The sequence below is a fragment of the Triticum urartu genome, chromosome 3A, assembly GCF_056163025.1.
Source record: "Triticum urartu cultivar PI428250 chromosome 3A, HENAU_Tu73, whole genome shotgun sequence".
Lineage (NCBI taxonomy): Eukaryota > Viridiplantae > Streptophyta > Magnoliopsida > Poales > Poaceae > Triticum > Triticum urartu.
In genome coordinates, this window is record NC_141875.1 from 672892930 (window position 1) to 672907949 (window position 15020).

General features: G+C 50.2%; 1 protein-coding gene across 1 annotated transcript; it reads left to right on the forward strand.

Annotated features, from left to right (window-relative positions):
* The first annotated feature begins 3209 nt into the window (after nucleotides 1–3209).
* LOC125549117 (histone-lysine N-methyltransferase family member SUVH9-like) lies at nucleotides 3210–13477 on the forward strand. The gene is made up of 2 exons (XM_048712603.2): nucleotides 3210–5362; nucleotides 12926–13477. The coding sequence occupies exon 1, from the start codon at nucleotides 3303–3305 to the stop codon at nucleotides 5337–5339; it is 2037 nt and encodes a 678-aa protein (XP_048568560.2). The 5' UTR covers nucleotides 3210–3302; the 3' UTR covers nucleotides 5340–5362; nucleotides 12926–13477.
* Nucleotides 13478–15020: the final 1543 nt, after the last annotated feature.

Below are 15020 nucleotides of genomic sequence, written 5' to 3' on the forward strand. Positions count from 1 at the left end.
CAATCTTCAGAACCTTCGTCCAAAAGATCCGCCACCAAAGTACACTGGATCTTCAGATAGACTACCAATAGACTTCATTGTGGTCGCACTAGCGATCCATTGATCATGCCAAATCCCTGTTCATGTGATACGTCTAAAACGTATCTTTATTTTTTTATTTTTTCATGCTATCATATTATCACTTTTATAGAAATTTATACTATTTTTCTGGACTAACCTATCAATTTAGTGCCCAGTGTTAGTAGTTGTTTTCTGCTTGTTCTTGGTTTCATAAGAAATCAATATTTAGGAAGGACCCTAGAAGCTTTGGAGGAGGACCAGACATGCACCAGGGGGCCCACATAGCCAGGTTGCGGGCCTAACCCTAGGGAGCGCCGTCAAGGCATGTGTAGGCCCATAGATACCACATTTGCCTCCCTCCACCGCCATAAATCTCTTTAAATATTGAAACCCTTCGCCGTATTTTTAGAAGAATTTTATCGCCACCGCAAGTTCCTGTTTCGCAAAGATCCAATCTGGAGGCCTGTTCCAGAGCTCTGCCGGAGGGGGGAAGCCATTGTCGGAGTCTTCGTCATTACCCTTGATGCCTCCATGACCATGTGTGAGTAGTTTCATTATGACCTTAGGGTCCATAGTAGTAGCTAGATGGTTCTCTCTCTTTTGGATCTTCAATACCATGTTCCAGTGAGCCTTCTCACATGATTGGGATCAATTCAGTGTAATAGGTGATGTATTTGTTGGAACATGATGAATTGTCACTTTATGATTAGATTGTTCATTGAAATTAATTGAATCTTTTGAGGATTTTTTGCTGTATAATTAAATAGCTTTGCATGCTCTCTACTCTATCTATCTATCTTGTTTGGCCAACTTCGATGGGTTTTTCTTCAGAGGGAGTGGTGCTTTTGTAGTGCATTCAATCTTACGATGATCTAACGCAGTGACAAAAGGAGCTAAGGCATGTATTGTATTGTTGTCACTAAGGATAAAATGATGGGGTTTTGTCATATTGATTGACTTTTTTCTGTCTACATGATGTCATATTGCTTATTGTGATACTCAGTTTCTTGCAAACTTAAACCTTGAGATGCATGCCGGATAGCTGTTTTGGGGTGGAGTACTAGTAGTAGATGCAGCTGGATTAACGGTCTACTTATCATGTATGTAATGCCTATATGATATTATACCATGAATGATCGTAGTCATCAATATTGCAATTTGGTCGATTGCCCAACTGTAATTTGTTTACCATGCCATTCGCCTGTTTTCGAGAGAGATGCTACTAGTGAACCTATGGCCCCTTGGGTCTATTCTCCATTACTTAACTCTTCTTCAAAATTGCCACTATTACCTTGTTACTTTGCTACTATCTATCTCTATCATTTGCAACCCTCTTGCCGTGTTGGGGACGAGTGTGTTTTGTGTATAGGTCCTGTTGACTTTGCTACCTTGGGATACTAACGCTGGATTGATAACCTTGGTTCTCTAACCGAGAGAAATACTTTTTACCAATCTACTTCATGCTTACACTTGGGAGAATCCTAACAACTCCCTTGGGAGCAAGCAGTCGGTAACGCTTGAATCACTGACTTAAGATGCACCACATTTCTTGCACATGAGATCTTTTTGCCACACCAAACTTGTACCCTCGATCTCGCCTGCTCGTCAATATGTTCAAATTTTTGTTCTATAATCCTCCCTGCCACCGTTGCTAGACCAAGGTACTTCTTCGCAAGGGTCTCCCTTTGGATATTCAAGGTATTCCGGACCCCACTCTTACTGAAGTTCCATAGTTAGGGCTAAAAATACCAAAGTCTTCAACTTGTTTGCACTTTGACCAGAGTCAAGGCTATAAGCTTGCAATGTTTAATTGGGATGATGTGCACTCCAATTATCAGCCTTCTGGAAGACAAGATAGTCATCAACAAAAAGATGGTGAGACACTCACACAACGATCACAGCCTTACTCATATACTTTATCAATCCACCCATCGTCATAATTCTTCGACATGCATGACAGGCCCTCTCCACATAACAGGAAGAGGAATGGAGAGATCGGATCCCCTTGCCTTATCCCTCTGGATGGACGAAAGGAACGTAGCAACTCCCCATTGAATTTCACCTAGAAGCTTACTGGATTAACACATCTCATAATCTAGAGAAACCAACTCTTCTTAGCAACCTAATTGAAGCATAACACCTTACAAATACTCCCACATGACGCGGTCATATGCTTTCATCATGTCAATTTTAACGGTCGCCCAACCTTGTTTTCCTTTCTTCCTCTTCATTGCATGAAATGCACTTATATGAAGTAATTACATTATTAGTGATAAGTCTCCCAGGAACAAAAGTGCTTTGCTCCCTGACTGTATCACATCACGAATCTCACGATGATGGTTACCCAACACCTTAGAGCAAAGCTTATAAATGGTATTACATAGGGAAATGGGCCTATACTGAGTAATATTACGAAGATTTTTAACCTTAGGGATAAAAACAATCACCGTTTTATATACCGCTTCCGGTATATGACCCCCATTTAGGAAGCCCAGAACCACTCTTGATATCATCCTTAATTAAGGGCCAATGTCGTTGGTAGAATCTGGCGTTACAGCCATCCTCCTCAGGGGCCATTGAATCAAACGACCAACATAAACAAAAAGAAATTCTAATCCTCCAAAATTTCTACGAAAATTCTTTGAATCAAAGGAGCCCTCAAGTTGAACGTCAGTGGCTTCGAATCGCGCGTTCTCTATGTATGATTGTCGATGTACGCTCGCATTTTATCGTTCCTTAGATGGTAAGTATTTGGTCCTGGTCTTACTACCCATTTAGTGCAGTACCATCAATTCGTTCAATGGTCATGCATGCCGCACAATTCGCTTAATAATCTGCAAATCGTACTACTAGTACTACGAGCAGTGCTACGGTGAATCGGGCTGGACCAGTCATGTTCATGTCATCGAGGCTCGTAGTGCTACGCTACATACACGACCCATCCATCCATCCAGGCCCCGAATCGGCAACAGAAAGCAGCACGGGAGGAGTCTGCAAAGGCGTAAGCGTAACCGCAAGCGGAAACCTGTCATACAGTACACACGACCGTGCCAGTGCAGCGCGTTCCACATGCCAGCCAGCCAGCCAGCAGCGGCCCGGAGTAAAAAGCAGCGGCGCTTTCCCTTCGCTCCCCATTCCCCAGTCCCAGCCCCAGCCCCACCCAACCCCTCCCAGCGGCGAGGCGAGGCGAGGCGAGACAAGAAAACCCTCTCTTGTCCCCTCCGGCCGGAGATCGATCGGCGATGGCGCCCGCTCCCCCCCTCGCCCCCAAGCCCGACCCCGACGCCCCGGCTCCGGCGTTCCCGCTCACGCCCGAGCTCTGCGCCGCGCTCCGCCGGGAGGCCGCCGGCCACGACCCGGGCGGCGCGGCCGCGGGGACTGCGCGTCTCACCCCCGAGATCCTCGCCACGCTGCGCCGCGAGCTCGAGCCCTCCCCCGACGACCACTCCCACTTCGCCAACCGCCTCCGCCTCTCCCAGCAGCGCCTCGACGCCATCTCCGCCCGCCTCCCCTCCGCCACGCCGCCTCGCGCACAGTCTCCCCTGCCCCCGCCGCCCCCTCCGCCGCGGGAGCCGTATCCCCTGCCCCCGTCCCCTCCTCCGCCCAGAGCGCGCGCCTCGTCCCCGGCCGCCGGCGCCTCGGGCTCGGTTAGGAAGCGCCCGCGCGGGGGCCCGGGCGCGGAGATGGTGCGCGCCAGAGTCGCCGCGTCGCAGGCGGACATGCTGCAGGTGCGCAACATGGTGCGCCGCGCGCGGCTCATCTTCGAGGCGCTCCGGGGCCGCTGCCACCGCAACACCGAGCACCACCACGCGGGCCGCAACCGGGCCGACATGCGGGCCCTCAGCGCCATGATCGACGGGGAGCTCTGCCTCTACCGCGACGTGCGCATCGTGGGCCCCGTCCCCGGCGTCCTCGTCGGCGACGCCTTCAACTACCGCGCCGAGCTCCTCGTCGTCGGCCTGCACTGCCACACCCAGGCCGGCATCGGATACGTGCCCGCCAGCCAGGTCAGCGAGGGCCACCCCGTCGCCACCAGCATCGTGTCCTCGGGCGGGTACCTCGATGACCACGACAACGGGGACGTCTTGATGTACACCGGGAGCGGCGGCCGTCCGCGCAACGGCGGTGACCACCTCTCCGACCAGGAGTTCCAGCGGGGCAATCTCGCCCTGTCCTACAGCTACAACTACGACGTCGAGGTGCGCGTCATCCGCTGCCACGACTGCGACGCCAGCCCCAGCGGCAAGCTCTACGTCTACGACGGCCTCTACAAGGTCCAATCCACCACCTACGGCCCTGGCAAGTCCGGCCGCGAGGTCTGCCGGTTCAAGCTCGTCCGCCTGCCAGGCCAGGACGCGCTCGGCAGCAACACCTGGCGCGCCGCCAGAGACCTCACCGACGCGCTCGTCGCCAAGATCCGGCCGCCCGGCTACCTCACGATGGACATGTCCAAGGGCAAGGAGGCTGTGCCCGTCCCCGTCCGCAACACGGTGGACCAGGACGTCTCTCCCCTCGAGTTCGAGTACCTCGCATGCTCCGAGTTCCCGGCGCCGCCCAAACCGGTGAGGCGCGGCCACAAGTGCTGCATCTACTCCAAGACGGCGTGCAGCGAGATGTCGTCCAAGTGCGCGCCCTCCGGCTGCGCCTGCGTGAAGAGGAGCGGCGGGGGCGGCCCGGCGTACAGTGCCGACGGCACGCTCGTGAGGGGACGGCCGGTGGTGTACGAGTGCGGCGCGAGGTGCGGGTGCCCACCCAGGAGCTGCCCCAACCGCGTGACGCAGCGGGGGATGAAGCACCGGCTGGAGGTGTTCCGGTCCAAGGAGACGGAGTGGGGCGTGAGGACGCTGGACCTGATCCAGCCGGGCGCCTTCCTCTGCGAGTTCACCGGAGACGTGCTCCCCGCGGATCACCCCCGCATTGCCAACGCGAACACCAATGCCAGTACCGGCGCGTCAATGGAGGAGTGGGGAGGCATCGTCGACCCGAGAAAGTTCCCGCCGAGGTGGAGGGAGTGGGGGGACGCCCCCGCGGCCGTGCTTCCGGACGACGGCGAGGAACCACCCCGGTTCGCGCAGTGCCCGGCGCCGGGGTACGTGATCGACGTGTCCAAGAGGAGGAACTTCGCGGCCTACATCAGCCATAGCCGCGCACCGAACGCGTTCGTCCAGCTGGTGGTCCGCGGCGACGAGGACGAGTCGTGCCCCCACCTGATGGTCTTCGCCATGGAGACCATCCCACCCATGCGCGAGCTCAGCATCGACTACGGCGTCGATCAGTGATCGATCGGCAACGTTTCCTATATGTGCGTTCTTCTGCCATTTACATTTACATTTACATTTGCCATGAATCGTTCTGTCATTGTTGTCAGTTGTAGCATGGATGAAAGCGATCCTCCTCTCGCTGAACTGTATGCTTTGCTTTCCTTCTCTGTGTCTGTAAATTTTCTCAGTCTCAGTCAATTGTTCACATCCAACTTGTCCCGACTTCAGGACTTCAAAATAATAACTGTCCGAGTTAAGTTCCAAACACTTATTTTAGAACAGTTCCAGTCAATTCCAACATCCAGTCCGAGCAAAGCCAGCAGATAGGAAGTATTCCTTTTTTGAACATTATAAACTTTATTCCTCAAACAGTTGACATGTCGTTTACAATGTGGGAAATAATAAAGTCGGGGATAATAGAGTCACAGAGTTCAGACGAATTAGAAACAAAAGATAGTTTAGCTAAGTTATCAGCAACCACATTAGCTTCTCTGCAACAATAACCGTAGTCAATATTGGCAAAATCTGTAGCGAGATGGATATATTCAGCTATCACTGCCACATCAGGACCCATATAATCATCTGCTCGTGTAATAGCCTCTACCGCAAGTATGCTATCTCATTCTATGTATACCTTATTGCATCCAATTCTCCATGCCAGGTATAGGCCATTCCGAATAGCACTCAATTCTGCTGATTCTGCACTGCAAACATGGGGTAGAACCCAAGTTGCTGCCAAAATAAAATTTTCTTTGTGGTCTCTCGCCACCGCTCCACTGGATCCTGAGAGTGTTTCCTGACAAAACGATGCATCCACATTAATCTTAACAGTACCTCCGATTGGTTTCTTCCATGTATGAATCTCTTTTCGAACTCCTGTATCATCCGATTGGTGTTGCAGCTCTGACAAAGCTTGTTGCCAAAACTTTGATTGAAACAGCCGAGCGATCAAGCTCCTGTATCATCTCTCCTTTTTTTTGAACGATGAAGACAGTAGGAGAGGCTCCTACTGACGTTAGTTAATTTATCAAAATGTTTACAGAGTTTCCATCCTTACATTTATCCGGCTAAGACAGGGGTGGACACCAACTTGGGGGACCAGCACCCTTCCTAGGGATAAGTATGTGGAGGGGTATTACAGAAACAAGGTCGACCCAAACTATATACACAAATCTAGCTTAATGAAGCAACAAAGGTGCTCACAAACCCTTTGAGGGCAGGTTTGACTCGGTGGATAAGGAGGGCGAAGTCTTTCTTGAATCTTTCCCTCCAAGAGCCGATGGAGTGCGGTATCCCACTGAAAATTTTGTTGTTACGTTCCTTCCATATACTCCACGCTCCAGTCATGAAAACCTCCATGTACATTGGCTGTGTCCAGCATCTCTGTCCTGAATGAACGGCTTTGAGACGTGGGAATCGACCGTCCAGGTAAGACCCATGGAGGACCAACATTGTGTACTGAAGGGGCATTCAAAGAATAGATGCTCCACTGTTTCTTCCACCCCTCCCCGACATAAAGCACAATTGATGTCGTCTCCAACATTGTAATGTCTTCTACGCAGCATGTTTCGTGTGTTTATCCTGTCTCCTGCAAGGAGCCACGCAAAGACTTTGATTTTCATAGTGCATCGAGATTTCCAGATCCACCGAAATGCATCATCAGCCTCTACATCTCTGAAGTAGTGTGCATAGAATTCCTAGATGAGTATGCCGCACCCCATATACACACCCAAGTGTCAGGTTCAGCACGGGGCACCACAGGGGCCGTAGCGACCTGCATCTCCAGTCGGGCCTGCGTCGTAAGTGGTGTATAAAATCCTTCATTCACAGTCTCAATGGACAAGAATTCTGCTATCGACGCGTCTTCAGTTCTAGTGAATGAAAAAGCTCTCGGATGGGAAACTTCAAGGGTGTGATCCAGCCATAGATCTTTCCAGAACAGTGCACCGGTGCCGTCACCCACATTCACATGGGTTATCCCTCGATAAACGTCGCTGAGGCTCATGACGTCTCGCCACCAGAAGGATCCACACGACTCGGCTGTGTGCGGAATCACCTCCTCATAATACGTAGACCATATGAGTTTGCACCAGGGGATATCTTTTTTGTTGTAGGAGTGCAGAAATTTCAATAGCAGAGCCATCTTTTGGATTTCGATGTCCAAAGCTCCGAGCCCTCCATGCTTTTTGGGCCGACACACCAGGTTCCATGCCGCAAGGGAATTACTGGTCTCTCCAGTTTCAGTCTTTTTGCGCCATAAGCATCTCCTCCTGAGTTTGTCGAGGTGTTCAATTAGCTTTGGAGGGAGCTTGATGGTGCACATGGGATAGATCATGAGGGACGTGATGAGAGAGTTTAGGAGCGTCAGTTTACTTCCTTGATCCATAAGACACGGGGATGAGGACAGTTTGCGTTCAACCTTGTCCACCATTGGACCGGTTTGTACCCCAAACCCAGTATGTGGCTTGGTTGGGGTCTCCGGCTTTAGATGTTAGGCTTGGTGCGATGTCTGTTTGGTATTAGGCTCGGATCATCGGCACCCCTTCATCAAGTGGATAGGAGTAGCGACAGTTATTGTTAAGATGGTGGCTTCAGACTATCTGATGTACTACTTTATAAGGTCTTTATGAATAATTAATAAAATGGCTGCATGCATCGCTCAGATGCAAAGGCCGGGGGTAATCCTCCTTTTCTAAAAAAAAATTGGCATCAGGTCCATCATCGTAGGACGGGTGGTGCCCATGGGTAGGCCAAGGTATGTGAACAGCATGGATCCAATCGAGCATTGCCAAATTTGTGCTAGTTGAGCCATCACATCGCCATCAACATTTAGCGGCACTATGACCGACTTTTGAAAGTTGATCTTGAGGCCGACGGAATCAGCATAGTCCACCAAAATTTGCTTCATGGTTCTTGCTTGGTCCGGGCAGGCAGGCATCAGGAAGATCGTGTCGTCTGCATACTGTACCACTGGGTAGTCTGCTGAACCACGTGCCGGTATCGACAAGTTAATCAAACCACTCCGGTGTGCTTCATTGATAGCCGCCTGTAGCAGGTCAGCGGCCAAGACGAAGATCGGGGGGACAGGGGGTCGCCTTGTCTCACACCACAACGGCATCGAAATTGCCTCCCCGACACCCCGTTGAGCAGCACCGATGATGTCCCAGATCCGAATATTGTAATAACCCAGTTCAGCCACCTATCATCAAAGCCCATATGGCGCATGATTTCTAACATAGAGGAGTGTTCAATTGTGTCGAACGCCTTTGCAAAATCCAGTTTGAGCAGTACAATAGGACGCTTCGAACTTTGACATTGATAGATGTATTCAAATGCCTAGGCGAGACAGTCTTGGATCGTTCTGCCATGGAGAAACCCATACTGGTTTTTATGCGCTATGTCGAGGATCAAGTTTTGCAGTCTGTTGGCTAGGATTTTCGTGATGACTTTGAGACAACAGTTAAGCAGTGTGATCGGGCGAAAGTCATTCGTTGTCTCCGGCGAACCAATCTTTGGTATCAAGGTGATAAATCCAGAGTTGATGCTAGTGAGATCAAGCCCACCTTTCCAAAAGTCATCACAAAGTTTATAGAAATCCCTATTAATTATATGCCAGCAACTTTTCAAAAAAGCACCGTTAAATCCATCCGGGCCCAGGGCACGATCAACTGGCATGGAGCGAACAACATCATCGATTTCTCGATGTGTGAAGGGAGCCGACAGAGAGTCCAGGTTTGCAACTCGTCTACTGATTGAAGCTAGGTCAAGTTTCATGGATGGCGGGGACGATTCACCTATCTTTGTATGTGTTGAACATCACTGCCTCTTTGGAATTATGGTCCTGAACCACTGTGCCGTCAGGTAGCTTCAGAGAAGCAATGGTATTTCTTCGATATCTTTCTGTTGCGAGAGCATGGAAGAGTTTGGTATTTTCCTGGACAAACTTAATGTACCTGATCGTGCATCGCTTCCTCCAGTATTCATTTTGGAACTTCATGAGCTTAAGTAGATGGGCCTTCACTATCATGCGAAAGTTGGATTCAGGTGTCGAAAGGGGTCTCTGGTCCTCAAGCCCATCAAGCTCACTAAGGGCCCAGTTACAGTTTTGAATTAGGACAGATAGGCGGGAGATCCCTTTGCTCCATTTTTTGAGATCATAACAGAGACACTTCAATTTCTTGCAAAGCAGAGCGGCACTATTATTAGCATGATAGGTTTTATTCTAGGAGGACTCAACCACATCAAGAAATCCCGGGTGATTAATCCAGTAGTTTACAAACCGAAAGATTCTGCTCTTTGGTATATTTGTCTCAATGTTAACCACACAAGGGCAATGGTCAGACACTGGTTTACCGAGGGAGGTGACCATAGTGTTAGGATAAGATTACGTCCAATGACAGGAAGAAAAGCACCAGTCAAGTTGTTCTAACAAAGGGTCCTCTTGCATATTACTGCACGTGTAAGTTCTCCCCCTCAATGGGATTTCGATCAACTCTTGGCTTCGGATGATATCATTGAACATAAGGATGTCATTTATATTTCCCCCGGGTTTATTGCGGTTTTGTGTGGATCTAATGAAGTTATAATCTCCCACTAAAAGCCAATCCTCTTCGTCAGGAATGGACATATCATACAACCAATCAGTGAACATTCTTCTGTCCTCTCCTCGACAGGGTCCATAAACATTACACAGCACCCATGATCGTCCAGAAATTTGCAGGTGAAGGAAATACCAAGAACAAAATTTTCAGAGAAACACATAGTTCCATCAAAAGCTGAGTTGTTCCAAATAGTAATGAAGCCACCGGACGCTCCACTGGAGGGAACAACTTCAAACTTATCGAAATGACAGGGGTAGAAAGTTTTAATATAAGATAAATCAAAAGAGGCGCGCTTAGTCTCCTGCAAACATACGACATTACATCCACAGGCATCGACCGCATTCTTTATAGCTAGAGTTTTTTCTTCAGAATTTATTCCGCGCACTTTCCACACCATAACGTTCCACTGCTGCCTGAGCGGCATGCGCCTTTAGGTAGAGGAGGAGGTAGAAGACTCCCCCTTCTTGGATGCAAGAAGCTTTGCTGGGGAGAGTTCTTCAGCAGGTATTCCGCGGCGCACTGAACCAATGGCCTGCAGAGTGGGAATGGGGGTTGGTGGTGGAACTCCCGTGCAAACAGAAGATGTGGTGTTGTTTAGGTTGGGCGCTGCTGGTACATGGCGAGGCTTCACCTTGCTCTTGCACACTCTCCCTTCTGCCATGGAGGGGGCTTTAAATCCATCATAGTTGTTCATCCTCGAGCTTCTACGGAGAGTGTTGGGATCATATTCTGGCACAATTATCTTCTTCTCTTTGTGGGCAACCCGCATCTTATTGTTATCTTCCTGTACTACGACAGCGAAGCTCTCTGAATCATCCCCCAGTCCAGCATACTAGCAGATTGGCCCTAGATGCCCTATCCTCCCACGATCGAGATCACAATTGGTGCAAAGGCCATGTCCCAGCTCCATTTTTCCATTTTGCTCCAAGGATTGGGCTCTCACCAACAATTGTGTTGTAAAATTTCTTCAGCATGTGTGCCACAAATATGTACTAGAGCTGTTTACAGAACATGTATGTATCCTCCTCCTGGTGCCCTCCATTCATGATCATTGGTGGCATAGCTTTATAGGTAAAGGCTCTGAAGAAAGCAAGCAGATTTTTGAACGGCAAAACTCTGATATTCGTATCTTCCGCTGCCCCTCTGATAAAACTGAAGTTGCTATTATTTGATCCAAGCACAATGTCCTCTACAGCCATTTCCACCTGTGCTACATGATCATTCAAAGATGCCAGACCATCATCTTGTACGTTATCTTCCGGAGTCACACCATCCATCATCGACGGACCAGTATACCCAGTGATTTCACGCCAGCTTTCTCCAACATACTGAGGTGGGACTTCAAGCCATGGCATCCAACCATTAGCCTGAATCCTGTCCCCATGCAGCGTTCGCCTGTTGTTGCTATAGCACCATGGCCTCATAAGAGGCTTGCTAGGCCGCTGTCAGATATGGCAGGGGGGGGGGGGGGGGGGGGGTTCCTCTGTACCAGCATTGGGCGGATTAGTTGGCCAGTTCGTGAGGATATAAACTAGCACAGTCCACCATATGAACCACATAGCAATCAAGATTAGTTCAGCTGTGGGATGTCACCAATGGATGAGCAATTTTTCGGCAGGATTTCTAAAGTAACTGATCCCGATCTGCCTTGCGCTACTGCCTCATCTATAGCAGTTTTTAACCCAAGCTCGGCCCAAACCTTGCGCGCCCGAGGACAGCAGAAAAGAACATGTTGAATGTCATCAATCCCTGTCTTGCAAACTGGACATTGTGGAAGGACTGGAGTGTGTCTACCAACTAAGACTCCAAGGCATGGTAGTACAGCCCCTGAGCACCTTCCACCCGAAGTGTTTTATTTTCCCTGGAGTGCGTAGTTGCCCAAGTAGTTTTGTCGGGGATATCTAGCGACATATGCCAGGGGGTGGCTTATCATGGATGGGGACAGGAGTACGTCATCGGGCCCTGGAAGCGGGAGTGAGCGAGATCTTGAACGCCTACGAGTCTTACCCAGGTTCGGGGCTCTCCATGGAGATAACACCCCTAGTCCTGCTCTGCGGGGTCTCCGCATGATAAATTTTGTCAATAAGGTAGCTACAAGGTTGCTCCTTGAGCTGTTCGGTTAGAGGAGGAAGAAGTGCAAGGCTAGCTCTATCTCCTCTCTCTATGTGTGTATGGTTGCTAGGGTTTTGAACCCTTTGCATGGGTGAACCTGGGGGTTTATATAGGCCTACCCCCAAGGGTACAATGGTAATCCGACCGGCTATAGGACCCGGCCGTCAGTGTCCCTGGGCCCCGGCTTCTTTGCCGGCTGCTAGGGCCCGCCGCTTGGTAGGTCCTGTCGGCTGCCGTGAACTCGCCGACAGGTAGGGCCCGCCGCCTGCGGGCCATGCTGACTGCTTTCTACTGTAGCCCCGCCCTTGGTGACAGAGGCCTCGTCGGGGGGCGCATGGCTACAATCCCGCCGCCTGGCGGGCGCTCACTGTAGCCACGCTCCGTCTCATCAGATTAATGGTGTGCAAATTCCGAGGGGAGGGAGGGCCGACTGCTGGAGGTCGGCCTGCCCTCAAGGCTGCATGCTTGGGATGCGCCGTCTTCTAGCTGCTCGCAGGTAGGTAGGGCCCGCCGCCTGCGGGCCGTACCAACCGCCCGTCGTGGGAGCATGGCTCCTGCTGACGTAGGTCGCGTCATGGACCGCGTGGCAACAGTGCTGCGTCGGGCGAGGGGTGTCCGCTTGGTACACCCGCACTGTGGCCACGTTCGTCCTGGATTTGAGGGTGGCAGGTAATACTGTAGCCACGCCCTGTCTTGTCGTAGTAAATGGGTGCAAACTTTGAGGGGGGGCGGGGCCGCCTGCTGGCTGTCGGTGATACGTCTCCAACGTATCGCTATTATATTATATGTTTTGGATGTTTAATGGGCTTTAATATGCACTTTATATTATTTTTGGGACTAACCTATTAACCGAAGGCCTAGTGCAAATTGATGTTTTTTTGCCTATTTCAGTGTTTCGCAGAAAAGGAATATCAAACGGAATGAAACCTTCGCGAGGATCTTTTTGGAACAAACGCAATCCAGGAGACTTCAAGTGGAGGTCAAGGCGCAATGAGGCGGGCACGAGGTAGGGAGGCGCACCCAGGGGGTAGGCACGCCCCCACCCTTGTGGGCCCCTTGTAGCTCCACCGACCTACTTCTTTCACCTATATATACTCTTATACCCTGAAAACATCCAGGGGAGCCACGAAACCACTTTTCCACCGCCACAGCGTTCTATACCCATGAGATCCCATCTGGGGACCTTTTTCGGTGACCTGCCGGAGGGGGATTCGATCACGGAGGGCTTCTACATCAACACCATAGCCTCTTTGATGATGTGTGAGTAGTTTACCACAGACCTTCGGGTCTATAGTTATTAGCTAGATGGCTTCTTCTCTCTCTTTGGTTCTCAATACAAAGTTCTCCTCGATATTCTTGGAGATCTATTCGATGTAATACTTTTTGCGGTGTGTTTGCCAAGATTCGATGAAATGTGGGTTTATGATCAAGTTTATCTATGAACAATATTTGATTCTTCTCTAAATTCTTATATGCATGATTTGATATCTTTGCAAGTCTCTTAGAATTATCAGTTTGGTTTGGCCTACTAGATTGATCTTTCTTGCAATGGGAGAAGTGCTTAGCTTCGGGTTCAATCTTGCGGTGCTCGATCCCAGTGACAAAAGGAGAACCGACACGTATTGTATTGTTGCCATCGAGGATAAAAAGATGGGGTTTATATCATATTGCCTGAGTTTATCCCTCTACATCATGTCATCTTGCCTAATGCGTTACTCTGTTCTTATGAACTTAACACTCTAGATGCATGCTGGATAGCGGTCGATGTGTGGAGTAATAGTAGTAGATGCAGAATCGTTTCGGTCTACTTGACACGGACGTGATGCCTATATTCATGATCATGCCTCGATATCGTCATAACTATCACTACTAGGGAAAACCTTATACATAGAATCTTAGCAGCAACGCGGCACAAAAAGAAGCGCTACTGCTACTACTAAGTTGATAGTAGTAGCGTGGGTTTTTAACCCTCGCTACTACTAAGCTATCTCTACCGTGCCCCCCGACACATGCCATAGTAGTAGCGAGGGGTATAAACCCGCGCTACTACTAAGTTGATAGTAGTAGCGCGGTTTTATACCCCTCGCTACTACTAAGTACGAGGTAGGTGAAGTCGCCATATCCTCGTCCAAATCCCCATCTCCTCCCCCAAATCCCTCCTCTCTTCCACCACTCTCTCCTCTCACTTTCCATACGCTCTCACATGGACCTCTTGCCCATGCACCCATCCTCCATGGCGCCGAAAGAGGCCGCCGCCTCGCGCCACCGGCGTCTAGGAGCTCGCTGGTCTTCCACCGACGTCTAGGAGGCCGCCACCCCGCACCACCACACCGGAGCACCTCTCCACCGGTGACTAGCTCCGCTGCTCCCTACATCACCTTCCTCTCTCCCTCGGTTTTCCTTTTCTCTCTCTCCCTCTGGTTTGACTCACCCTCCCATGTCCATGCCCGTGCAGGTCGTCGCCATGGATGACCCGGAGCTATCTGGCATGGTCGGGAAGAGGAGCCCCACGCCGCGGCCTGGCTCTACCATAGAAACGGGCCCTCTCCAACAGCCACAGCTGGATTTGGTCTTCCGCTGTTCATTCATGCCTCCGGCGATGCCTATCATCGCTAGATCTTACCATTGCTGCCATTGACAGCACGCACGGGATCGAGATTTTTGTTTTTGTTTTTGAAAGTAATAGCAGTAGCGCGGGGTATAAGACCCGCTATAGCTAATTAGCAGTAGCGCTGTTTGCAACGCATGCTACAGCTAACCATGTATAGCAGTAGCGTGTGTCAACATGCGCTACTGCTACAAGTTAGGTGTGGCGCTGTATTAGTAGCGCGGCCACCCGCGCTACTGATACACCCAAAACCCGCGCTGCTGCTAGGCTTTTCCCTAGTAGTGTATGCACTTTTCTATTAATTGCTCGACAATAATTTGTTCACCCACCGTAATACATGCTATCTTGAGAGAAGCCACTAGTGAAACCTATGGCCCC